The following is a 27,304-nucleotide window of genomic DNA, read 5'->3' on the forward strand; positions in this document are numbered from 1 at the left end:
TGTAAACAGTTGGGTAAAGTTAATGGAGAACATGCGTCGTTTGCTTTTTCTCCCCCAAAGTTTGGGACCAAAAGGACAGTTCTCATTGGTTGGGTTTTTTACTCACAGACATTTATTTTTTTAAATCTTTTTTTCCCCTCTCATTACCCAATCAAAATCAAATAAGACCCTCAGTACTTAAAAAAAAATATTTTGATAATAAGATTGCACCAGTGCAGGTAGCTTGATGCTAAATATTGCAAAAAAAAACACCCATATTTGGATAGCATTTTGAGTGAAATGTAGACCTTTCACAGCTTCTGTAAATTCTGAATGAATCTTATTTCCCATAAAAATGTGCTGTTACTAGCTCTAGCCATTAGAGGGCAGGCGTGATCCTGTGTAAAGGCAATAACAGAAGCCAGAGTGGAAAGGAAGCACACACAGCTCCACAAGAGAGCAACAAAATGACATCTCCTTTATACAAAAGGATCATAAAATCATATTAAAGGCTAAATTGCCTGGTTGGAATTCAAAAGCTTCACAGTGGAAACAATAAAATAAAACATTAAGGTTATAATTGATACACTTTTAATCTCAGGGCCATGGTTGTAGTGTCTCCTTTTGCTACTTTAGAAAAATAAGTTTTTGCTAAATCTACAAAATATTTAATTATTTTTCCATTATTGAAGAAAAAACAGACTCTACTGATAATGTTCTACTTCATCTGGCTATGTTGTGCTGTTTTATGCTCCTTTGCTACATAAACGAAAAATAAACATTAATCCACCTTAGATCAGCTCTGAAGTGTTGTTTTTCCTGCAAAGAGTTTGACCACCCTCGTTCTTGTCTTTAACCTCCTCTCCACCCCCTTTCTCACCATAGAGGTTACAGTTTATCTCCATAAAACCATAATTTAAGGCCCCGTTTAACTATTAGCCTGACAGATATCTTGCTGTTTTCAGCCTGAATTAACAGCAGGGTGTCACAGGCATTACCCAGCATCTCTGCCTCACTAAAACCTCAATGCCCTGCTGGATTTAACGAGCACAACAGACTGTGATAAGTGTTGTTGGATCTACATGTCTGGTCATAGCAGGGGAGGATTGTATATTTATGATGGTTTGAATTATAGATATGGAGACATATGGGATACTCAAGTGGGCACAACAGATGATGCCTCAGGAAAATGTTGTTTGGATGCAGTTATTGAAGGAGGAGGAAGTTGTTTACGGAAAAACAATGATTGGTCTTTCTCTATTGGATAGATGCAGTCACATTTCTGTTATCCTTTTCCTTACAGTCGCTTTCACTCTGTTAACTCCAGCACAAAGTCTCCTATTGATGTCATTCCAAATAAGTGGCTTGCAATGACCTTCTAAAGTGACATTTGGTTAACTGGGTTTTGTTTGTGACACCCGGTCTTTTGATGTTTCCTTTTTGAGAGGCATTGTAGAGTGGCTCTGCTTTGTACATAAAGGGATTCTCCTTCATCTGCTGCTCTGTCCCACCATCTGTCACCCTGTTGTAAAAGATTCATAGATGTAAAAACTGTAAACTGTGACCTACCTCTTCATTTTCACACCATGACCAAACCCTTTTATGTCTGATTGCTGTTTTGAGGCGATAATGATGGACATTGATTGTATACGCCAAAAAGAAGATGATTATCTCAGAAGCTGGCAGGAAAATCTTGCCTTCTTAGCACAAAGTGGTGCTCTGAGTATAAAAATAGTCCACCCTCTTGTCTTGAACTGCCTTTTTTATCTTTTAAGTTATCAATTGTTACAGCATCCAGAGGGCGGTAGTTAATTCTAGCACATCTTTCATGTCTGACTCACTGAAGCTGTTTTCTATTTGCAATGGGACTATTTTTAAAACTGCCAAAGTGATGGATCAGATGTTCGATCAAAGTTACAGGCATACATAAAAATATCACCACCAAATGGCCTCATAATGTCTGCTTTGCTACTATATGGATGTTTCCCTCAGCTGTTATGTGCTTTGTTTATGTATGAACATTTCTATCCTCAAGCTGTAGAAATACTGTAAACACCAGGATATATATCTTGCTGATGGATTTCCCCCCCAATATTTTGGTTTTTGCTTGTAATTGAGACAAATATCGTGTTGATGGTATATTGTCAGCTCTGACATGATGTCATTTTAAAGTCTGTAACCCAATACCCAGGATGCTTAAATTCTTATAATATACAGATATTTTCCAGACCATGGTTTTCTTCCAGCTGTCTTAGCATATGTCAGCCCATCAACGGGATGCAAAGACGCTGCAGGGGTATTTAATGATGCCTCTGTACTGCTGAAGATGATGATGATTTAATGATGATGGTGTGTGCTTTCTGATAAATAGATAGGATCGTAGAGAAAGGAGTAATGACTGTGGTGGTGTTTGATGCTGTGAAGAGGCAATTCCACCGTTTTAAATGGGTATCAGATTGAGCTAATCAGAGAGGGAACTTGAGGCTTTGTTTCAATATGGATATTTTAGTCAGATAGTATTGTTAAAACTTTGGACAGCTTTAACTTGAAGAAACTCTCTCTCATAACAAGCAGTTTAATAAATGTGAAAATGAAAAGGAAAACTCAATTTAGGTCAGATTACCCTGTGTCTTTGGTTACAACTCACATAGCTGGATTTGAATCTTCGCTGTAATTACAAAAAAAATCAAGTCTCTTCTTAGTCCCACCTGCTCTCAGGTCCACAGCACAAATTGATTAGAAATCTTTGATTCATTTACCACATATTGCTATGGCCTCTTTTTTCCTGAGCTCAGCCTTGTTCTTGTTATCCCTCCGAGACAACTGTAACTGCAGTTGACTGCAATAAGGGACTGCAGGGAAGGGCGCAGAATACTAAGTTGGCCAAGCCACACAGTCTACATTTAGATCCAACCCTTCCATGAATGGGCAGAAAGCTCCTCTCAGGCGAATGAATGATAGTGTAGCAGTTGTTACCAGATAACGCAGTAACTGAACATCTGTCTGCATGTAGCTGAAGGGACATGTATGTTAACAAGCTGCTCACAAATAGGCCTGACTACAAAGTTTGTCCTTATAACAACAAGTACATGAGAAACAATTTTAACAAATTGAGACACAAGGGAGAGAATAACTTGTCTTTGAATCTTCTGTGAAGCCTAATGAGCAATCGATATGTGAGCACTGCACAACATTAATCTTTGCTGTCAAAGCAGCTTAAAATTTCCCCTTCTTCCTGAGCCGATTGGATATCTGAAATCATTTTTCCTCATTCCCTGCATGGTTTCTTGACTGGTCTCTAAATCAGTAATTATAGTGAGCTATGTTTAGATACACCAAACCTGAGTGTTTCTGGTATTTAACCTCATAGTCTAAAGGTTTTAATCTTTTTTTCTTCTAATTGAGAGCTTAAATGAATTTAGAGTGCTACTCAGGCTGTTACCGGAGATTCATGGTGGAGTTAAAGACTGCAGTAGAGAAAAGTCTATTTTGAACCAAAAACAGTGTTAAGAACTTGTGGGAGGAGCTAGAAAGTTAAAACAGGGGTGTAAAGAAAGGACTAATGGGCTGCATTGTGGGAAGTGTAGTATTTTTATGAACCTTACCCTTACAGGGGAAAAAAAAAAAAAAATTTAGGTTTCTACTGGATCCATTTCAAGTAGTTTTCTTGTGAGTTTCTTGAAAATGTAGGCTAATTATTCATTTAAAATGTTAAAAAAGAAAAGAAAACTCATCTTCAATTTTTGATTGACAGAAATTATTGGAAGATCAGCATTGTAATTAGTCCTTGTTGTATGTTTGTAAAACTAGTTGTGCTGTAGTTTTTCATGCACTTATTTTAAACACTGGTGAAGTAGTGAGCAAACTAAAGAAGAAATAAAAACTTCCAGTCATAACATTATTTGTCAGCCTGTTTTAACTGTGGTTTTAATGTGTGTTGAAAGGCTGTTCTAGACCCTAGCTTACTCACATCAGTGACAAAGAAGAGTGGGCAAGCCAAAAGTATCATACGTGCCTTTAAGCGGTCTCCCAAAAATGAAAATATGAGTGAAAGTGACTTTCAGCGGACTGCAACTTCACTGTATACGAGATGGCACGTGTAGGTCCTCTTAAAGCACACAAAGGCGCAGTGTATAACCATAGACTGTGTATAAGCAGTGGTACCGCGACGTCAGTGTCTCTGGCACTGCGCGGAGATGGTCGGAGCCAGAAGCAGCAACGTCACTCCTCAACGGCGGCATCAGAGCAGCACGAGCGGCCATCCGCGCAGGCAGCAGCGAGTCGGTTGCTCCGGAACTCAGCGGCGGAGGAACACAGCGGCGGTCAGCGGTGTGGGTCTGTCTGTGCCTTTGGACTGTCTGGACGGCGAGTTTCCGCGTCTGTGGCTCAGGTGAAACCCGGAGACGTTTTAAACCGAAAAGCTTTCATTCATTTTCAAGGTGAGTTTTATGGTCTTTCTTCGACAACTACCCTAAAGTACGACGTGGGTACCAACCGTTGCGAGTTGCAGTGACTAGCAAGCTTCCTATGTCGTTGTACTGTAGCCATAAACTGTGTGTTGCTATGGTACTGCCAAGCAACATCCCACCTGCTGCTGTTGCGACTTTGCTTTCTTCCTGTGTCAACCAAAGCAATTATTAATACGTGAAAACAAAGTGATTTATTGTTTAACTTTGTCCATTCATTTGGAATGACGTGCGTTTTGGTTTTCGCGCTTCTTTCACCCAGTCACCTGTTTCTTTGAGTTTAATTAAAGGATTCATTTGACTGAAATGCCACTGAATTAGCTTTTGACAGCCAGCTGTTTATTCTGCAGTGTCACCACTCCTCTTGCTTAAAGTAGAAAGGTCATTTTGAGTGTTTTTCAAGTCCAGTGCTTCCTTGTCAGTGGCTTTAGGTAAGAAAACACTGCAGTACCACTGGAACAAAGCAAATGATGCCTTTCTCTATGTAACTGTCCATCTGTTTATATTTTACAGTAAAACCCTGCGCACAGACTTGAAACAACACAAGATGGTGATTACCTCTGTGGCACCCTTCAGAAGGACATCGCTGACCATCGAGACGCAGGACAGATGTTTGCAGTGAAGGTGCACACAGCATTTTTTTCTATTTCATAGCTCACACAGCTGCTGTGGTCAGGCATCAGTGCCGACGCCAGGCCCTCGCTACAGAGAAATTCCATTATCCCTCATCTCCTGTCTGCTGTGACAGAGATGAGGAAATCACCATACCATGCTGTCGTGAGGCCAGGAAGGAGGGGGAATTATGAGTCAGAATGGAGAAGAAAAGAAAACTGTCACTCTTCAAATTTGCCTGTATGCCCACAGCTCACTCACCAATTTTAAGAGCAGGACCTGCTCTCTTCTCAGCAGACATCTAGAGAGAAACTTGCTTTTATCTCCACATAAATTAATGCTCAAACCTTTTGCTTTACTCCCCTTGACTGTTTGTAGGTATAAATTCCAGGGATTAGAGTTAATGCTTTGAGCGAGAGCAAAGTGCAGTGGGGTGCATCTAAGGCGAGCCCTGTTCATTGTATTTTAGTTTACACACCTCCTTATCTTAGCTGTCAGGAGGGAGGATTCTTTTCTACAGTAACTTACCCAGAGCAATAGAGATAGTGATGGGAAAGGAGGGTGGGAGGAGTGAGAGAAGAGAATGACTGTGAGGGAGTGAGCGTGCTTAACCCAGCCACTGAGTGACTCTTGTATCCAAGGACGAAGGTAGAAACGCATCCAATGCCACTCTTCACCCATGGACTGCTGCGAAGAAACAAGGCGCTCACATAGACACTCAGCAGCCCTCTTATAGACTCAACAACCTGCTGACGCGTCTTCACAGGGCCTGTGGGCTTTGAACAGCCTATCTGATTGAGTAGATCATGGCAGTCGCTGAGCTGGACTATGCTTCATGATAGACTTTCTGAGGCTTGAATGGGAGCTGCTTTCTTTTTTTTTTTTTGCTTTCACCAAAAGTGTTTCTCCTCTTTCAACGGTGTCATTGCACCTAAACTGGCCCACGTTTGTGTGTTTTTGGCAGAGGGGCAGACTGGAAAGGAGGTAGTAACAGGTGCTGCGTGCCAAGGTGGATTTGAAGGTGTGGAGGAGAGCTGAAGATCATGGGTAAATCAAACAGCAAGCTCAAGCCAGAGGTAGTGGAGGAGTTAACACGGAAAACTTACTGTAAGTACTGTTGGATCTTATACTTCTCTGTTTGTTTTTCAGAAACAAGACATTCCTTACCCAGTGATGAAAATGAAGATACATTTAGGCAAAAAGATGAAATAACACTTGATGGGAGTACTTCGGTTTGGATTTATTGCTTCAATTTTCAAATAATCTTCCTTTGCCCTCTGTGCTCTCTAGAGCCTGGAGAATGTTGAGATTCTACACCAGTTTTTTAAAGCTACAACTAAATGTCAGCAGAGAATTAGCCCTCAGCCTGATTTTAATTTACATTAAAATGTTGTGTGGCAAATTGGGATCAGTTAAGGTCTGGCAAAAGTTGTAATCAGCATCTCGGAATGCTGAGGGGATTAATGAATATGGAGATGCTGAGTTTGAATCAGCTATCAAGCTGGGGGTTTTAAAGATGAGGAGGAGGTTTTATATGCAGATCATGGACCCCCGTGTAGTTTAATATGCATACAGAGACAGGGAGAGATAAGCAGTTTGTAGACTTTGAATGTTGTGCTCCACATCACAGATTTATAGAAAGCCATTCATCTATGAAGAGTTACATCACACGTACATAAAATTTAAGATATCCCTGTGAATTCATCAACAGCCTTCACTTTTCTCAATCCAATATACCCACCTCATTCACCGGTCATCTCCTCATAATAAAAAATTACAAATGATTATCCCCCGAGGATGTCAATCATATTGGAGCTGAAATTACATTTATAATTACAGCAACAGCGTCTGCTGGCAGGACACTATACTAATCATTTGTGTTCTATTTCTGGACTGGGCGTTATTATTATGATTTGTGTGGCAGTGTGCAGGTGTGGGAGGGAGTTGACATCCATTGGCTGCTTAATGACAGTGTTATTTGTGTGGTGGGTCTCTCCACAGCAGAGCCAAGGAAGGCTGTTGTGGCAGGAAATTGCTGTGGAGGAAGATTGGGCTTCGTGCTGGGCTGGGCTGCTTTCTGCTGTCCTTTACTCTCTCTTTCTCTCCCCTCCCGCTCTCCCTCTCTTACCCTTTCGGCCTGTCTCTCCCACTTTATCCCCTAATTGCCCTCTTTGAGCAGGGAATGGAATAGTATAATTAGGATCTTATCTGGTTAGCATCGCTGAGAGGGGCACGAAGCTTTCTGTCCTCGTGTGATCATTCTCTCTTGGTCTGTTGTTGCCTTGCTGAGACTATCAATTCTGCTCTCCTTCATCCCGTTGACTCTCTCACTTGCTCCCCCATGAGATGCTTTGTCTGCTATTTCAGTAAATGCTTCCCTTTGGTTCTTGACAGATTTGGGACTTAAAAATTTCTCTATGTGTCTTTTTGTTTCACTAGTGGAACAAAGAGGCTTTTTAAAAAAAAAACCCAAGCAAATTACGCCCTCTGTGCTGATAGTCAACCAATAAGGCTTGAAAAATGGTCTGTTTAGCTCGAAAGAATATCAGGAGATGTCAGTCTTCCGCTTTGTTGTAAGTAAAAAATGCAGGAATCCTTCCTCTGACTTTGAATTTAACAGTTTCTCATTGAAGAGAACGTTAAGCTCTGTAAGGACTCTTGACAGCTTTTCCCCTGTTCCCAGAAAACTGCACAAAATGGTTGAAGCTTCACCTGTGCTCAGTCAGTGCTGTGCTCAACCCAGAAATGGTTTTCTGAGTGACTATCGTGGCATCACATGGACAGACCAACAGTCCCATTAAAATGTCTCCAGGATGCAGGCTGGGCCCATGTAGCAGCATGATGATTTTGTAAGTTGTCAAAGCCATGAAGAGGCGCACAGTGACGGAGCTCAAGCTGAATGTGTTCTTGCAGACCCTGCAGGGTTGAGCAGCTGAGGTTGGCCCTGTACTCTCCTGCAGTGGGCTGATTTCATTATTACCCATTGCCGTTGACTGAGTTATGTAATATACTTCTTTTTTTATTAACTCATAGCCATAGTAAATTGCCTCAATTTCTGACTACTTTGACTTTTCAGGTCAATTTAACGGTAGCTTGGCATGTCTGACAGTCGTGAGATTGACCCTGACATTTATTACTCGGGAAAGGGTCGCATGATGGGTTTCTTGGTGAAATCCTGAGCAGAACAAATTAAGGTGAAGATATATGCAGGCAATGGATACCTGACCTGGCCTTCTCATTGATAGTCTCTGTGTGATTCTTCCTCAGCTCTGCAGAAGGCACATTAAAGAACAGATGCGTGAGTTTCATGGTTAAGTATTCTTAGTAATGAAGAATAGATTTTCATGACCTGCCCCTTGACCTGCATTATGAGGGTGCCAGAAATTGTGATAATTTCACTGAATTATCCCTTAAAGTGATACTCCTGGATGAAACAAGTTGGGTCCTATCACAAGGTTTAGGGCAGAAATTACCCCTACAGCAGTGTTTTTGAGCAGCAGAAGCCCAGGGCGCTCGCACCAAACACCCCCTCCCTGCTCCTCTGCCGGTTTCCTCTGCACTCAGACGGGGCCATATTTTACTTGACCAAAAACACGAATAAACGGACTCCCACTGAAAAAATCTGATATCGGTCTGCATTCATGCTTTATTTGGAGAATTTTCAGCGCGTTACTTTCACACAAAAACACCGCTACCTCCGCTGCAGAGCCACAGCTGGCTACGAGGCGCTCACCGCTTAGTGTATCAGTCCGCGCACACTGCGTGCCAGATATAAACAAACGCAGGTAGTCTGCCAGGACGAAGAGACACGATGAGAATTAGAGCCTTATTTAGCTGTGTTTTTGTGTGAAAGTAACGCGCTGAAAATTCTCTAAATAAAGCGTGAATGCAGACTGATATCAGATTTTTTCAGTGGGAGTTTATTTGTGTTTTTGGTCAAGTAAAATATGGCCCCGTCTGAGTGCAGAGGAAACCAGCAGAGGAGCAGGGGAGGGGGTGTTTGGTGCGAGCGCCCTGGGCTTCTGCTGCACAAAAACACTGCTGTAGGGGTAATTTCTGCCCTAAACCTTGCGATAGGACCCAACTTGTTCCATCCTGGAGTATCACTTTAAGAAAACATGAATTTTCTACACTGCTTATCTTCTTAAAGGTTGTAGAGAGACTGAAGCAGTCATTAAGACTGAAAACAAATCACAGAAAACTGTCACACATTCTCAGAGGTCAAGAGGTGGTCCAAGTACTTGGAAAAACTAAGAAAGGTTCCTGATGGAACTGAACCAGGAACCAGTTTGCTGTGAGGCTAACCATCACACCACTTTGACACTGCATAAAAATGTCTAAATTGTGGCAAGTAAGCATGAAGCCTTTTTCCCCCTGGTTACACACCTTTTCAGGAACACAAACATTCAGCGTTAAACATTAAAGCAGAAAACATCATTGATTAACAAACCAACAGTCTGTTGTGTCCATAAGACCCTTCTTCTGCTCCAGGCGAACAGACAATCATACAGTAAAAGCCTGGCAGCAGCGTGAATACAGAATGCCTCTTCACAAGGAGCCCATGGTTAAACTAATGCTATTGATTTCTTTCAGCTCTTGTTTTCATTAGTCACCTCAGGGGCCAAGCGACAGACAATTGCTTTGGTTACTGGGGAGAAAGTGACGAGACGAGGGAAGCCATGAGGAATTGGTTGATTGGATAGTGGCAGATAATGGTGTTAGTGTGGGCATGATAACACATCCTGCCTTTCAAACCGTTCTCTTTCTTGAATCTATAGCTGACCTTTATTCCCTCTGCTCTGTTTGCAGCTCTCAAGGGTTTACTCCCACTTGTCCTCTCGTTTACTTCCAAGGAGAAATTATCATTGGTGGCTTCTGATAGCAGGCTCAAATAATTGATTTCTGCACTCTACTGAACATGACTGTTGACCACTTATAGCAAGGTGACATATAGCACACAGTGACATTAGGGATGCTGTGAAGACTGTCTGATTTTTGCTGCGACATCTTTGGACAGAATCGGCAGTGTTTCCAGGGATAAAGACACAATTTTCTCTAAGCACCGTCACCCACTGTAGTAAGGATGCAACACTTTTCAAAGAAGATCAAATCTTCTTTTTTACACTATCTTTATTATTTCAAGACAACTTTTTGACAGCTTAACTTGTGTTTCAGCCCATGCTCTCCCATTCCGCATTCTTCTGATCTTCTGTCCTTTTTCTTCCTGTCAGTCCAGCTCCAGTGTCCACTTTTACTACAAAATAAACCCAAGAAATCCTTTTCTTCAAGAGGAAGCCCACATCTTTTTTCTCACTTAGTCAACACACTTCTCTCTGTTGAACTTTTTGGGCTAGCATCTTGCCATTAAAGGGACTTTTGATCTGTGTGCAGTGGATAGATTTGTGTTTGTCCTAACAAGGATACCCAGAAGTAAATTTTAGTTTTTAGTTTCAGTCTTTTCAAAACTCATTTTTTATCTCATTTTAAATTGTGAGTTATGAACAGGCAAATGTATAAATGTAAGACTTTTTCAAGATCACTCTGTAAGTCCTCACAGAGTCTAACAGTAGCCCAATATGGAATGACTTATCTGGCCAATGATCACTAATTCAATTTGGGAATGAAATGCTAAAATATAAACTTTGATTCACCCTTTTAAATGATCAACTTTTTCTTGTATTTCCTTGAACACATCTTTCTCTCTATGCTTCCATCCAAGCCCCATTAAATCAAGCCCAAGACAGAGCCAAATGTCAATGTTAATAATTCTATTTTCCAAGAAACAACTGTTCAAATTCAGTGATAGTGCTTTGGCAAATTTTTGGATGACGAGTTTACACATGGAAGAAACACAACAAATGTAGTCTGGCACCTAAAACAGAAGAATGGAAAGGATAATTAAATTTGTGGGAGGGTTTACTCGAACATGTCTGACTGTCTCATGAACTAAAATAGTCTCTTTTTAATGTGTTTTTTTTTTGTTAATTATCTGAAAGTGTTGAATTATACAATTTTAATTTGTATCAAAGTGTCTTTGCACATAAAACCTGGATTTATCAATATAATATATTCTTCTTTTCCTTCTTTGAAAAAATTACAAATAGAAAGAAAAACTTTTTGCAAAGGCCAAATATTTTAATATAATGCATAGTGGGATTTATTTAAGGTTGTATGACTCAAGTGGACAACACGATTGTGTTGTGGATTAAAGTAGCAGTTTTTCCCATGCACAGTTGTAAAGATGAGGCTGGGTAGCACATGGGGTCCATAGTTCTGGACATGTGTATAAACTAGGGCTGCACGATATTGGAAAAAAATGACATTTCGATTTTTGGGGGGGGTTTGCGATATTTATTGCAATATTAAAGTTAGAAGAATTTTCACTAGATGACTTCAGTAGCTCTGTTGGGGAAGAATTTGGTTGACTCACTATGACACTATTGTATTCCTAAAATACCGTTTAATTCAGGCTAAGGGGGTTTATCTGTGAATGATGAAGATTGCTGTATATGAAAGGGATCCAGGAGGCCATGTCTCTGTACAAAATAGAATAGGTTTCTATTTCAGTTGCTTTTTTTCCATTTCTCCAATAAATGGGGGAAATGCGATAGTCACATCACATGTGCGATGTGACTATTGCGCACGTGCATATTGTGATGGCGATGTTCAAATGATATATTGTGCAGGCCTAGTATAAACCCAGACTTTTCTACTGTGACAAAAACAATTCTACCAAGTTTAGCTGCTCTTTAACAGGTGTGTATTGACTGTAGTATTGCTTATCTAGAAATGAGACACATTACGTAATGTGTTTCTGCTGCATACCCCTGTTTAAGATGTTGAATGTCAATGTCGCACAATCAAAACCAGTTGCATGACTGCCTTTTTGGAAACTCATTCTTTTTCACCACTGGCAGCCATGTTAGTGTTGTGTGTAGACATGCACTGATCGTTCGGTGCTGATTTCCTTAATTTTTGGGGGATCAGTGATTGGTCCATCCTTACATATGAAACTGATCTTATATACCTCCGGGAAGGTCTGACAGCCAGCCAATGATGCTTTTTGCTCGTAGACCTAAAACTCAGGACACTTTATAAGTTAAAACATAAAGGTTTATTGTGTCACAGGTATTGCTCAATGATTTTCAATAGAATAAGATTTGAACATTGAAGGTAAAAAATAAAAGTCGGTATCAGAAGGCTTTTTAAAGAACGGCGATTGGCCATAAAATTGTGATCGATGCACCCCTATTTGTGTGTGCGTTTCTGGAGAAAAAAAGGGAACCAAGAGGGTGTGAGACCAGGAGGAAAGGTTAAAGAGCAAATCTAAGTTAAAGTTTTAAAAATCTATCATCCAGTGTGGGATGAGATCAGAACTTTCATTACCAGCTAATGTTGTTGTTTTAAAGAATCAACATAATATTAATTTTGATAAAGCTTGAAGTTCTAAAGATTAAGCTAAGATATGTAGCTATGCTGCTAAGTGCTTTCTCTGTTGTATCTAAAAGCTTTTTTTCTAGGACAAACAGGGTCTTCCTCTGATCTCATGTCATTCTCTGTTTCTCTTACAGTCTCAGAGAAAGAAGTACAGCAGTGGTAAGTGTCCTCATTTATATTTGATAACAATGTTTGAGTTCCATATGTTTGATTAGTCACACATCAGCTGCTGTTTTTACTCTCCATTCTTCCAGGAGCTTTATCTGGACTCAGACCACCTCTAAGTATTTCTATTTCTCAGTCTCCTCTGTCCGTGAACAGTGTTAACAATCTAAAAACTTATTTGCTAGTTGATTCGAAGCCTCCTCCCCTACACTGCCCTGAAGACAGGCAAGCTCTACAAATAGAGGAACTTTTAAACCTCCTTTGGACTGACTGGCTTTGAAGGCTGATAACACTGATACTAGCATTTCCATGATGCATTCCCTAACAACCTTTTTGCTCCGTTTGCAGCAGGGATGACTGATAACAGAAGAATGTCTGGAGCATAAAGTTGTTTCACTTTGAAGCTCTTAATGACTGCACAGACACAGAGCCTCCCCAAGGTTGCCAGTTCGTAATCCTTCCTGTTAGATTCTCTACCTGTTAGTTGGAGTGATTTGCAGTTGCATCATTTCCTCGTTGTCTGGAATCATAGTGTATTAACATGTTCTTCTACAAATCAAATAAAATCAAGAAAAAGAGGCACCTAAAGGCAGGAGAAGTCGCAGAGCTGTGGTGGGAGGGATCATTACAGTTAAGAGGAACATTTCTGAAGCCACACTTTGCTGCCGGTCATGGATAAGGGACAATGTGCTTTTCACAGAGATGATTCAGGCACGAGCACAGTCATTGCTTTTGTTTTCTGCGCGCTGCTTCTGGGCTATTGTTTGTGTGCAAATGAAAAAAAAAAAACACAAGTGTATATCAGAAGAGGGAGCACTGTAATAAAGTGATCACTCCTCCATGTTCACACTTCAGTTATCCTGCTTTGGTTTTGCATTTCACGACCTAATTCTGCATGCATGAAAAGAGCTGCGCCTCGAGAGCTAGTCGCTGTTCCTGTCCCCTGTTAAAGGGGTTTATAGAGGGGGAAGGAGGCAGGGTACATTGAAAGCCACACAGCAGCAGCAGCAGCAGCAATAGATAAAACTGGGCATTGGCAGGTCCAGAGCCTCCGTTCCAGCCTGTCTCTGGGGCCGCCTGAGTGCACTGAGGTGGAATACCCCTTCTTAAACCCCCACTGCCCCCGGCGATGCAGCCAGCTAGCTCATCATCACTCTCACTGTGTTTCACAGAAAAGTTTGCATGAGTCCTCACTTGAAGATCAGCACCAATCAACACAACTGAGTGTGAGGGATGAGAGGGAATTTTACCAGGGGAAATGCCAGATGGCGTGTAATTAGAGCACAGGCAGAGACATAGAAGAATTAGCAGGGTTAGATAAATGCCTGTGTTGTGCATCAAATTTGTTCCCGTTTCTAATTCTCCTCAAAGGGAACATCATTAGTATGCCTGAGGCTCACCTGAAATCAATATCTTAATGCCATAGCGCAGTGTTGTTCCTGCCAGATATGCAGGAACAAGGGACACATCCTGCACTACTCTTTGACAAACCACCACAGTGGATGCCAGCGAAAAGGGGCCAGTGCCAGTGATAAATACTTTATCTTTGTGCTGTCCCCCTGTGTGGTCTGATGCACAATGTCACGTCTCATATGTCCCTGCAAATACAGTGTGTGGCGGCATTATGACACTTCTCCACATTCAGTCTGACTGTGCATGTGTTTCAGCACCAGTCACAGAGTCAGATTTCCTTCACATGTTGTGTTCTTGGCGATGAAGGTGATTCTGATTATCACTCTGATGTCTCTGAGAGAAACGCACCGAGTGTTTACAGCCACAGCGTCTTAGTGCTGTTTAGATGTGTTTAATCTTTTTCTACAGCTTATGTAACTCCGCTGGAAATATGTTAAATGTTTAAATAAGCCCTCTATGTGCAAATAGATGTGACTGTCAACATGCTAGAGAGGGTACACAGCACTTGGCAGAAAGTCTTTGATGAAAACAAACTCAAAACAATCACAGCAGTTTGACAAAAGCCAAAACAAGTAATGGATTTGTGGTGGTTAAATCTAAGTTCAAGTGACCTCATGGATATCTGTGATTACTACAGGATTCAACACCTTTATCCCTCAAATCTGAAACAGAAATAAATGAGCAAAAAAAAACAGAAAAGATGGAAAAGGTGAAATTTCAACTCTTCCATAATTTCAAAATGTGTCAAAGACTGTCCTTGCTGTATGAGTTTAATGAGGTTTTGGTAGGGATGGGTATTGTTAAGAACTTGACGATTTGATTCATGTTTTAAATGCTTCAATGTTGATTCAGTAAGAAGTAGAAATACACAAACAATGACGGTTTCTGTTGACAATTTTTAAGTATTTCTTTTCATGCCCATGTGAACATACGTGGTATGTCACCTCACATTTTAGAGCAATAAAACAACCCAAGCGTCAGACTGAAATGTTGAAGGGAATGGCTCTATGCTGCTGCTGCTTGCTTTAATTGCCTTTTTTTTTGTTGTTTGGTGTCCTTTGTCCTCCGCCCATACAATGAGAATAACACGTAAAGCGCCCCCCACTGGCCAGGAGGTGAATCAATTCAGAGGATTGGCTGAATCAATGTTAAATTGGGGAGGGAAATATTGGGATTCATCAATTAATCAATATTTTTACCCATTCCTAGTTTTTAGTGTGACTTTTAGCTATTGGTGTCTTGCCCAAATATCCAGTCGTCTGAGTGCATCCTTGAGAAATATACAGTTTGATTTAGCTGGTGTTGGTGGTGAAAGTTGTAAGGAATAGTGGTAGTATGCCAGTTGTTAGCATGCTATAGATTAGCCCACTAGCAAGATGAAAGGACATGATAGAAACTTCTTTCAGTCATGGTTTGTTATTGTACTGTCTGTATTGATTCATGCTTAGCTCTCTAGAAGGTGGGGCCTGAGTTTTTTTATTTATTTATTTTTTCAATTTAAATTTAATGAGTTTATTTGACAGGGACCTTGCAAAACAAGAAATCTGTCAAGCCAGAGTTAGCTACAGAGCTTGTTTTCATCTGTGGTCCCTGGGCAGGAAGATGTAAAACAAACATACAGTACAAATGATAAAACCAGCCTACTAACATTTTAACAATATATTCTCAACAACAGTCCAACATACATTTAAAATCATATTTCATTGTCTCTAGTTTGATGCAGTAGATGCAGAAGTGTTGAATCAGTGATCACATGATTGATTTTCCTCAAGCCATAATTAGGAATGGGTACCAAATTTGGTACTTTTATGGGTACCGACCGAAATCTGCCAAAAGTACAGGGTACAGATTCACAAAAAATCCAAAGGTACCATGTTTAGGTACCTAAATGCAACTTTGTGACTGTGAGGGAGTAGAGGAGTAGGCATTTTTCCATGCTGGACATGAACACAGCATTACAAGGCCATATATTAAAGAATAAATATGTCAAATTGAAAAACAAAAAAATATGTTATTAAACAAATTTATATTTTTTACCAAATAAGCACAAAAAAGTACCAAAAATTGGTACCGTTGAGTACAGGCACCGATTGCCAGGTACCGGGCATCGGTACCGTATCATTTTATATGTGAAAGGTACCCATCCCTAGCCATAATTTCAATTTACTTTTAAAAAAACATAGAGGTTTGTACAGTCAGTTAAATGATTCACACAGAATGCTAAGCTATGCTAACAGACTGAAGCTAAATAACTGGTTTGGTTATAAAAGCTGCACAGTGGTACAGAGGCAGGCCACATATCAAGCACTCACTCTTCTACTTTTAAAACTACCGTGTTGTTTTTCTTGAATGCTGGCGTTAAAAGAAGCTTATTCAGAAGGTAAAACTGCCTCATCTTTATTGTTAGAGGTATGACCTGAACATGACTTACCATCCGTTCTCAGCCACATCACTTTACCTGGTTCCCACCAAAAGTGAAAAACAAACCACTGTCTGGTGTGTCAGTCTGTCAGCAGTGTATGATGTTAGTAATAATACAGTTTTCTGAGGTTAAATGTCCTTTGCCAGTAACTTGAAACAGGAATTGCCTCCGTGTTCCACATCACAGTCTGCTTTAGGGTCCTGTGGAGTACCACTGTATGTGTGAAGATGAGTTGTACAAAGCCGTCTGTGGCCTGAGAGGCAGAGGGAGCTGTGTGAAATCTGATTAAGTGATTTCACCAGTCAGCGTGAGTTGGACCTGAAGACAACATGTTTGGCAAGTAACAAAATCTTCGAAAGTGGTGAGCATGCCAGACTTCTGTAGTTTGCTCCTCATCTCTCCTTTTAGCAATCAGCCTCTGTTAGCAATTCACAACTCCAAGACAGAAAACGGTGCATTACAAGCTACCAATGATCATAATTATATGTTCTTTGGCCCCTGAGTGGATATTACTTCTCTTTCTCTTCCCTAAAATGGTTAAATAATGCAAATTGTAGACTTTAACAAAGAAAGAAACCCTTTCTCTCAGTTTGAACATTTTTTTTCTTGTGCTTTTTTCCATTTGGGAAGGGTATCAGCAGCACACACAGAAGCTCACTGACAGATAGAGAAAATACATGTTGCCAGTTTTTGGTCACAGCCAGTTGAGACAGGGACAAGGCACAGACTTAGTTACTTTTTTTCATTATTTATCCATCTGAAAATTGTCATTTTAGTGTCAGCGTGTTCTGGAAATGTGTAGCTTATGAAAAATGGATCCAGTATATTCTGTTGTAATTGTAAGGCAGATGAATCAATTGGAATCGGAGCTCATGCTCACTTGTATGCCAGTGAAAAAATCTAAACCTCCAAATGGATGGGTTAGTGGCAAAAATTGTTACACATATTCAGGAATTGATTATAAGTACCCAGTCTCTGCCAAAATCTCAAACAAACCAGAGATGATTGTGTTGCATTGTGAGTAACAAAGGGGCAGATTTGAACAGAAGAAAGGATGAGTGAAACAAAAGTGATGTTTCTGATACTTTAAAACCTTTGGTGCAATATTTTTAACTGCCCATTGTGCTGTTAAAGTTCAGGGCTTCAATGATGAAAGAGTTACTTAATCTGCTGTGCAGTCGTTTTCATAAGAAACAATTCGACAGATTGGTCAGAGCCTAGGAAAAGATTGGTAAAAGGGGTACTTCAGTGATTTGGTTTGTACTTACCCCCTTCACCCTACCTGCTGCAACACAGACTGTCTGTTAAAGGTTTTGTGCTTTAGTCATGATGATAAAAGCCCTGACAAAGGTAAAAAGCAAAAAAACAAAAAAACAGTCAGAACTCGAGCAACACTTTTAGTAAAGAGAAAAAATAATATTTTAGACCAGCTTTCATTTTTCACTGTTTCAGACATTTAAGTAGGGTGAGTTTAAAGACAATTAAAGAAAGAATCAAACATCCAAACATATGCATCCACATTCATGTTTGCCAGTAGGGCCACTGCAGAGATGGGCTGGGCATATGGACATGTGGCCGTAGGCTGATTACTGTCCCAGATTGAGAGTCCAGTGAGGGCCTTATGTTGTGTGAAGTCCAGAAATGGGCTAATAGTGCCTTACCTGTGCAGAGCAGGGATTCAGAACTGTGTCAGTTTGATATGGTCCAAGTCTGCTATGAGAAACGTCACCTAAATCCAAACTATAAAATATAAATAACTAGGGGTGAGTTTTGACAAGAATCTCATGATACAAAACACATCACAATACTTGGGTCATGGTACGATAGGATCACAGTGTATCATGGTATCACAGTATTGTGATAGGCTACGATATTCTACACAGTTTACTAAGAAAAAAAGATATAACGTGTACGTAAATAACACCCTATAACTTAAAATTGAAAAGACAAATTGAGTCAAAACCATTGAAAACAACTTTTCTATTTTATTGTTTTTAAAATACTGAAAGTCAAATGCAGTGTAACATACAAACACTTAACTTGAAAACACAGAGTGCAACAAGTTTGTCACTTTAACTACTGTGACATTAAACTAATGTTCCAGAGAAACTATTGGATAAAAGATGCGGTCAGTTGGTGTAGCTGATAAATGTCTATAAGTGTAACCAATGTTTCCATAAAAAGTCTGATATTGTGTAAAAAAGTCCCTCTGATTATGATTTCAGCAGTGTATTTCACTGTAAAAATTGAAAAAAGAGAGAAAACATTAATTTCTACAGCATCAAAACCCATATCATCAAGTTTAGGAATAAGATATTTTAAATATACTTTAATATTGTGTTCAGTATACAGTCTATAGGCAACATACAGCGGAGTAGCTTTTCAGGGCCATCTCTAGTGGTGGAGGTGTGGAAGTTGTATTTTTCCTCCAACTTGCCTAAAATATGAATTTTTATTTTAAGAAATATATTGATATTAAGTGTTGAAATATCAATATTGTATCGGAGGTTAAAGTATCACAATATAATGCAGTTTTTTCACACCTCCTGAAATAACAGGATCCATCTAAAAAAACAACAAAATGAAAACAAAGTGGCCACAAACCTACCGCTAATAAGAATCTCTTTAATTTAGCATAAAAATGCCAAAGTGCAGAGCATAGTAAGACTTATGGTACAGGAAACTCATTAATTGAAAGGTCCTTGTTTAGGCAACTTTGGGACAAAATGAAAGTAAAGAAAATCCAGAGTACCTTCCTTTTTCAACAGAAACTTGACATCCAACCCTGGCAATGCTGACGTGTAGTAGTGGAGTGAATGAATGTTGAGATCCTCCCATTGGAGGGCAGCAGCTGTTCACTTTAGCTGGACCGGAGACATGAGGAATAGTGTCTCTCTGCAAATGCAAGAATACACCAAGATATATAGAGCAACGCGTTGCATCATACAGGATGATGGAGTACCATTCAGCCTTTTATATTGGCTGCCTGGAATGATTTTCAATAGCCCCATATAAAAACTGAAAGAATTCAGGTGAAACGGGCTGGCTTTGGATTATGATTTTCATTGTGTGGTTTGCACTCTGAATACCAATTAGGTTGTATTCTGCATTATAGCGAGAGAGGCTTTCATTTTTCATGCATCTCTCCAGATAATTCAAATGTGAGAATTACATGGTTCTGCTCTCCTCTCGCTTCTCTTCATGCCCAACTTTTCTTCTCCTCTGCTGCTGCTTAAAGCGTCTCTCCATCTCTCCTACTGTATGGAGCTGCCTTCGTTATCTCTGAGGCAGATTAAAAGCAAAGAGTTAAAGAGGAGTGAGGAGTGGAAAAGATGTGTCCTGGCCTCCATTTTTCATCAGAACACACACACACACACACACACACACACACACACACACACACACACACACACACACACACACACTCTTTCTCTCCCTGTCCCCGTCTGGCCATAATTACAGCCCAACCTTGTTTTGAACAGTCTTAAGTGAATCAGACGAACACGCAGTGCTCTCTCTTGTGAACTTGCGTCAGAAGTTATCAAAAAGCAAAGGCTTTCTGCGATCCTTTTATAACTAGAGAGTATTATTTCCCTTCTATTTCCGCCCTCTCCTGCTTTTCATCTAACATTTATTTTTGTCAGGGCCGACACTTTCTTATGCCCTGACCTGTTACAGTGCATTCAGCCTCTGAGGCTGCTGCGCTTCTTTGTGAAGACGTACACGGAAACCGCCTACCTTTGAGTGACTGCCCTTGAAATTGCTCATGAGATGCTTCTATATTTAGCCTAATAGAGATATAACGGTGCTCTCCAGATATGTCATTTCCAGTGGCGAGAGGAAGCGCTCAGACTTATCTATCAGCCATGCATATTATCAAAAGAGGACTAGAGAGTAATTTGATTAGAGCTAACCACTCTGGGCTTGCTATTGGATTAGGGTGATCGTCTTATCTGTGAATGAGACAAATGGCTTTGCACTTTAGCTTTTTTGATCCGACACAATCTCTCAAACTGCATCGGTAATTCCTGCAGAAGCAGAGAGGTGGCTTTCGCATCCTCACTGTTAGTCCCGAGCTCTGGATGTGTTCTTTTTGACATAATAAATGATTTCTTTGAACAATCTCCATCTCAACTCTGTTTTTCAGGTACAAAGGCTTCATCAAAGACTGTCCCAGCGGGCAGCTGGATGCCGTGGGCTTTCAGAAGATTTACAAGCAGTTCTTTCCTTTTGGAGATCCCACAAAGTTCGCCTCTTTTGTCTTCAACGTGTTTGATGAGAATAAGGTTTGTGATAAAGAGATATTCACTTCTTACTCTGAAATGTTAAACAATGCCTGCTCCTTCAGGACTGCTGCAAGATAAGGAAAGAGGTGTTAAAAAGCGTCCGCGTCTGAGGACGGAGCCTATCTGTTTTCAGCCAGGGGTTACATGCAAGGAAAGGGCATCATCGCACATTAATCTTCTCCCTTTTGTGCCTGGTGTTGTTCCTGCTTGAGGTTTTTGCCAAGAGAAGTTAATCTGTAAATTCTTAGGGGAAGCTTTTTTAAAAACACTCAAATAGGTTAAATTTCTTATAATGAATCCGTACAGCACAAGCCACTTCCCCAAATTCCATGTAAACACTGATAAAGTAAGTATTTTTATGGTGTGGTTTGACTGCTCTGTTGATGTTCTTTGTATTTTTAAATACTTGGAAGGGGACGTTGATCCCTGCCATATTTTACACACTGCAGAAATCACTGAAACAAAACACTACTCACATTTTTGAAACTAATCTCTGACTGAACATTGTAATTCAGTGCTTTAATAGCACAGATGATTCCCCGCTTTAAATAATGCGTAAAAAGGAGGACTGGAGATGATTCACAGCAGTAATAGTAACACATCATCAGAACTCGAAGGTTTGTGCCAGAAATCCTTTCCTAGAAATGAAAGCCAGTGTTTTTTTTTTTTTTTTGAGGTGTGTGTTTGTGTGAGTGAATGTTTTTGAGGATTAGAGGATATGATGAGAAAGCAAGATTTAACAAGGCCAAATTTTTATGAGCCACATTTGTCTGAAGTAATCCACCTCATTGCGGTGGTGCAGGATTATTCAAATAGTGTTTAGGAAGACAAACTGTAGAGGATCCGCTCCTGGGTTGTTGGTGAGGCCCTGGAGGTTTATTGACTTCAGTTAAGAGGCTTTGTGTCAGGAAGATCAGACAGCCCCTCTGTCTGATGTTTATCTGTGACCTTCATTAGCGTTAGGCACCCCGTAGTTCAAGAATGCATTGATCTTAACAGTTTTTATGACTTATGTAATCAGCAATGCATGACTTCAGCATTGTCTGGCTGCTCAGATGTCTGCAGGTGATAAAGTAAGCTGACCCCAAGGCCGTGACAAGCACTTGTCTTGTTTTCTACAGCTGCGGCTGAACTCATAGCAGTCACAGGTAAGCAGATGTTGGAAAACTTTTGGGATGACACACTGTCCTGAAGTATTTGGTGAGGAGATTGGTCAACCTTGAGGCTTTCTTCCAGATGGTTGATTTGTCTGAGATACTTGTGTACGAGGTGTTGTTTTGTTTTAGTTGAGTGAATCTCATGAAGCCACTTGAGAGCTGGGGTCATTATTTGATGCATTAGTCTACATTAGCAGCATTTTAACCTCATTTAATGTTTTCTTATTATTCATCTTGATAGATAGTTCCTGCCACCGCACAAAAAACACTGAATGCAATAATAATCAATGGAAGTTTTTTCAAATATAAAGCCTCTTTGGTGAGATTTAATGCATGGTATAGTGTTTGTACAAAGGTGGCACTTCATTAGACATGATGTTATACCATTTCCATTCTTTACAAAGGGTCATCAGAAAAATATTACACATCTCCACTCTAAATCTACAGTGGTTATTTGTTGAGTGTAACTTTTCGACTGTGAGCCAGCAGCATCAGTCTTCCTAATGACCAGAGGTGACATATTTCTGCCTCAGGAGAGAGCCAGGTGTACAGCAAAAATAGCAGATGACTTGGAGCAAACGTCTGACCCCGTTTTGAGCAGAATACAAGGACATCATAGAAAAAAAAAAACGGCACAGAGCTCTTCAAAGCAGAGCTATAACCAGTATGAAGGAAGATGCTCATCTCGTCAAAGGGCCATTTCCTCTCTTACATTTCCTCTTTCTTCTTCTTCTTCTCTCTTACGGCTCTGCAGGACGGACGCATTGAGTTCTCTGAGTTCATCCAGGCCCTCTCTGTGACCTCCCGGGGGACTCTGGATGAGAAGTTGAGATGTAAGCACCCTCCTCCTCTGTTTCTTTTTTGCTTTGACATTTAAATGACAAGAATCAGGAGTGAGTGCCATGCGTGCATATGAAAGAGGACAGGCAGGGTACTAGAGAGCAGCAAATAGAAGGTTATGAGCACGACACAGCAGGCCATAGCAACCTGAGGGTCACATCTTTTTTTTTAACAAAATATCACAGAATAACTTTTAGTATAAGATTTAAACTTAGGGATGCACTGTATTGGATTTTTGCCGATATCCGATATGCAGATATATTGAAACCCCTTTTGGCTGATACCGATAATCACAAGTTTGTTTGTATTTTTCACTGTAAAGAAAGCTCAGTCTATCCTGTACTGGAATTTATATGTTACTCTTATTGTGACGGTCTTATTTGTTTAAGAAACACACATAAAACAAGACAAAAAACATTTGATTTTACCATAAATAAGAAATGTATTATTTTTTCAAACTCAAGACATTCAGTATTGAAATACAGAAAAATAATTTCTTTAGATCACATGAACTTTAAATGTACAAAGCATTTTTAAACATAACCAAGTTGCATTTGATTATTTTAGAGCTACTGTAACAACCTGGTGACAGACACAGAGCTCTGCAGTGCAAATAAATGAAGTACTGCATTTTATTTAAGGAGCTTCTTTTTCAGATGGAAAATAATAATAATAACTGAATAGCACCTTATCGGCTGTGCCTATCGGCAGAAATTTTCATATCTGCCGATACCGATAAACATGTTTTTAAGCTTTTATCAGTCGATACTGATATTGGGCCGATAATATAGTGCATCCCTACTTTAAACGTGTAACTAAAACAAAGTGTGATGAGTATTTATATCCAGAGGAGCTGCCTGTGTGTCCATTTTTATCACTTCTGAAGGCACAAAACACAGAGCAATATAAATTTAATGTAAAGCTCTTCAATCTCTCTGTGGACTCTCCTAACAATAATAAAAACCTCATATTCAAACATCCTATCATTGACACAGGGGCTTTTAAGCTATACGACCTCGATAATGATGGCTACATAACCCGAGATGAGATGTTGAACATCGTAGATGCCATTTATCAGATGGTGGTAAGTTTAATCAATCAGCAGACTTGTTTATCTAAGAATGAGGAATGGTAAAAGATGTAACGATTTATCATCTTAGGGAAACACTGTGGAGCTGCCAGAGGAGGAAAACACACCTGAAAAACGAGTGGATCGTATCTTTGCAATGATGGACAAGGTTTGTATTTTACCGAACATTTAACACTGAACTGACAAGACCCTGAAAAGTGCACTGCTTCTTTTCAACTTTTGATATGAGAAAAAAAATGCAGTAAGTATTGTTGTTTGAGCATTAAGAGGTCTGTGTCTGCTGCTGTTGCCACCCTCAGGGCTTTGACGAGGACACTGATAAGTTTAGAGCTGTTATCTGCAGCCATCACAGCGTCACTAACACCAACCACAGTCTATAAACATCATATATAGCCTCTCCACCCCTAGTCTGTGGTGTTAATGCCTGCTCTCAGCCCCAAGAATCTCCTCAGCTTTGGTGAAAGATGAGACATGGGTGTGTTTGTCAGCCCACTACTGCCAAGATCAGCCCTTTGGAAGAGCTGTGCAGCACCGCAGCACTTGATTTGTATTGGCAGAGAGTGGCCATCATCCAAGTGCACTGAAGCAAAGATCACTCCAACAGCACTAAAACAGGGGTGACATGACTGAACTGAAGAGGCTCTTTTGCCCCCTGCTGGTTGCTCTGTGTTAAGGCTTTGAAGGGTTTTAGTTTCATTGAGTCTCATGTTCTTCTTCCAGAATGCAGATGGAAAGCTGACTCTGCAGGAGTTTCAGGAGGGCTCAAAGGCAGACCCCTCCATTGTTCAGGCTTTATCACTCTATGATGGACTTGTGTAGGAATGCAAGGTGAGTGGGGTATTAATGAGTGAGCACCTGCCTACTTCTACACTTGAGTGATTTTCAATCCCAGGTCATACCTCAGCTGCAAGATAATACTGTGTAATTCCCATTTCATCAGAGCACAGAATAAAAGAAAGGAAACTCAGGCCGTGTGCTGAAATCCAAAGTGAAGAAGCCACTCTTCTGCTCACAGTTTGTTCCAATGAATTATTCAGAAGGCCTACTTGTTTGCTGGCAATCAAATAGTCTTGCAGTGCTGAGTGAGGAGTGAGACAGCCCTCTACTCTCACTGCCTAATGCAATGTGCCTGCCGCTGCCAACTGTTGCCAACATCCTGCTCAGCGTTTTGTCAACTGTGAAGCGAGTCTGTGAAGACATATTTCACTAATGCAGTAGCTACTGTTAACAGATTATTTTGCATGCTCTGAACACACCCAGTTCATGTCATTTCCTCACTGGTGAACGTTCTTAAAACTTCTCAGATGGAGCCCGCTCTGCATCGTCCTGCGCATTTTACACTAATCCAGAAACATCGCGCCTGTCAGGGGAGGATCCATTTCTAACAACCCCAGAGGCAGCCTGCAAACTTCTGTCGCACGATCGTACAGCATCTGTGTCAAGTAGCCTTTCGTCTACATTTCCTGTAAGGATTTTAAACAAGTATATCCTCTGATGTGTACGGAGAGTTCAAACATGTCTTCAGAACCCTAAGCCATTTATCCGTGCTTCTACAGCTTTGTGGCACCGCGTACAAACTTCAGTATTGTGGACTGTGTACGAACAATTCTGCAAGCCCAGTGTTTTGATTTTCTCATGGACAGTTGAAGGACCTGAATCCCTTCTTAAGATGTTACCGACGACTTGTTCACACACTGTAAACTTTGGGATGCTGGTGAAACGCTCAGCTGTGCGCTGCTTTTCATCACATGAAGAGACTAAACATGGGAGAATCTGGAAAACTGTGTTACACGATGATAATGTGAACACTAACTTAAAGTCACAACGCAGTATCTTGTAAATAATTGATGTAAATATATTGGTAATTTATTTTCTGCTTTGCTGCATTTATGGGAAATATTCCCATCAGTATGGAATGAAGTTTTGTTTTTTTTATCAGAGGAGTTGAAATGTATTGCACTGTATTTTTCATGATTATTGGAGGATTGTTTTTTGTTCTCACACTCTGAGCTTTCTTTCCTGAGAGAGCAGGCTTTTTATTTGATGGAGAGTGTTGAAGAAGCAGGGAGTTTTCAATGAAATATTTTACTATGTTTGCACCCTATTGTGTTTTCACCTCCCCCGTTAGCACGAGCTCCCAGTGTCCGCAATGTTGCACAGCCACATCCTGAACGACATGACCAAGCTACACAGTGTATTGTCAGCTCACATCTGAACTGAGGCTCATTTTGTCTATTGAGAGCATCATACTCCGCCCTCAGCACACACACTCACACGGAGGAATGGTCATTTAGAGACACAAACAGACATCGACTCTGGTTGTAAAGCTTTTGCGAGCTCTGTGGTTGCAATCGTCAACTTTTGTCCTTTTTCCTTTTTATTCCTCTTCGTGAGACCAGAGCATGTGATAATGATGCCTTTCTTCATTCCTGGACTATTTTACTTACAGCGTTAAGATGTCTTATCAGCTTCACTGGTTTTATGCCTTATGCAAATGATAATTTACTAAATGATAAATGTCATTTACCTGTTGATTAACAGTATAAGAGCACAGAATAAAATGCATTTGAGTGGCTACCTTTCCTATCACTGTATTGAGTTGCTTCGTTGAACATTTTGAAATTATTACTTGTGATCTTAACTGAAAAACTTCTCTAAACAATCCAAGACTTCAAGCTCCAGATTCCATCAAATGAATAAAGCTGAAATATTTGACAGCTAAAGGTCCTCCTTCACTTAAAGGCTGGAGTTAATGCTGATCACGTGTCATGCTGTGTAACAGACTCTTTCACGCTAACTCTCTGTGGTCTGAGCTTGCACCGTGCAGCTGGATACTGAACAAAAACCGAAGTCTTGGTATTGATGGGTGGGTTGATGAGGCTCAGTGGCTTTTGTGAAGAGGCTGCTGAGTCTGTCTGCTGTCTGCCGGGCCTGTTCAAACCTGCTGTCTGTTTTCTTCTCATCAAGGACAGATTGGAGTGATACCAGGAGGAGGAGGTCAGGAGGTTCCAGAGCTTCTGATTGGTGACTGTTCAGTCTTTTCGTTCATCACTGTCTCCCTTTCAGCTTTTTCAAATCTGCCATTTGGGACAAAGTTCTGCAAAAGAGAAACAAACAACCCGCTATTTGTTTCAGAAATATTCTGGTTCCCACTCATTCCCGCTTACTTTCCAAGAATTAATTAGATTCATTAGATTACGGCTGCCTCTGAGGTCTGATTTCGCAAAGAAGACACACCATTCGTCATCTATAATCAATAACATACATCTATCCAGAGCAACCATAAAGTAAAATGGGACTGTGACATTTTCTTAGTGGCACGTCATGCTCTTCCGCCCATTCATATGCCATGGGGATATTTCTCAGGGTGTGCTATGTATAAAATTAGCCTGGTGTCAGCTGAATATAAACGACGGCTATTTATAAAAACTAGGCTG

General features: G+C 40.4%; 1 protein-coding gene across 1 annotated transcript; it reads left to right on the plus strand.

Annotated features, from left to right (window-relative positions):
- The first annotated feature begins 4,147 nt into the window (after positions 1-4,147).
- LOC141790406 (neuronal calcium sensor 1) lies at positions 4,148-26,454 on the plus strand. Its single transcript, XM_074670250.1, has 10 exons — positions 4,148-4,418; positions 4,959-5,069; positions 6,022-6,164; positions 12,629-12,653; positions 20,642-20,780; positions 22,692-22,770; positions 23,773-23,861; positions 23,938-24,015; positions 24,588-24,695; positions 25,172-26,454. Exons 3-9 carry the CDS (start codon positions 6,101-6,103, stop codon positions 24,684-24,686), a joined length of 573 nt encoding a protein of 190 aa, XP_074526351.1. The 5' UTR covers positions 4,148-4,418; positions 4,959-5,069; positions 6,022-6,100; the 3' UTR covers positions 24,687-24,695; positions 25,172-26,454.
- Positions 26,455-27,304: the final 850 nt, after the last annotated feature.

Source organism: Halichoeres trimaculatus, unplaced genomic scaffold (assembly GCF_033239565.1).
Source record: "Halichoeres trimaculatus isolate MK-OKI-2021-1 unplaced genomic scaffold, fHalTri1.1 fHalTri1_scaffold_5, whole genome shotgun sequence".
In the NCBI taxonomy this organism is placed as follows: Eukaryota; Metazoa; Chordata; class Actinopteri; order Labriformes; family Labridae; genus Halichoeres; species Halichoeres trimaculatus.

Excerpts from the sequence above, each read along its gene's own strand:
- LOC141790406 (XM_074670250.1), top strand. The coding sequence starts at position 6,101 with ATGGGTAAATCAAACAGCAAGCTCAAGCCAGAGGTAGTGGAGGAGTTA. Across the intron at positions 20,781-22,691 it reads ACGTGTTTGATGAGAATAAG|GACGGACGCATTGAGTTCTC; the intron begins GTTTGTGATAAA and ends ACGGCTCTGCAG. Across the intron at positions 24,016-24,587 it reads TCTTTGCAATGATGGACAAG|AATGCAGATGGAAAGCTGAC; the intron begins GTTTGTATTTTA and ends TTCTTCTTCCAG.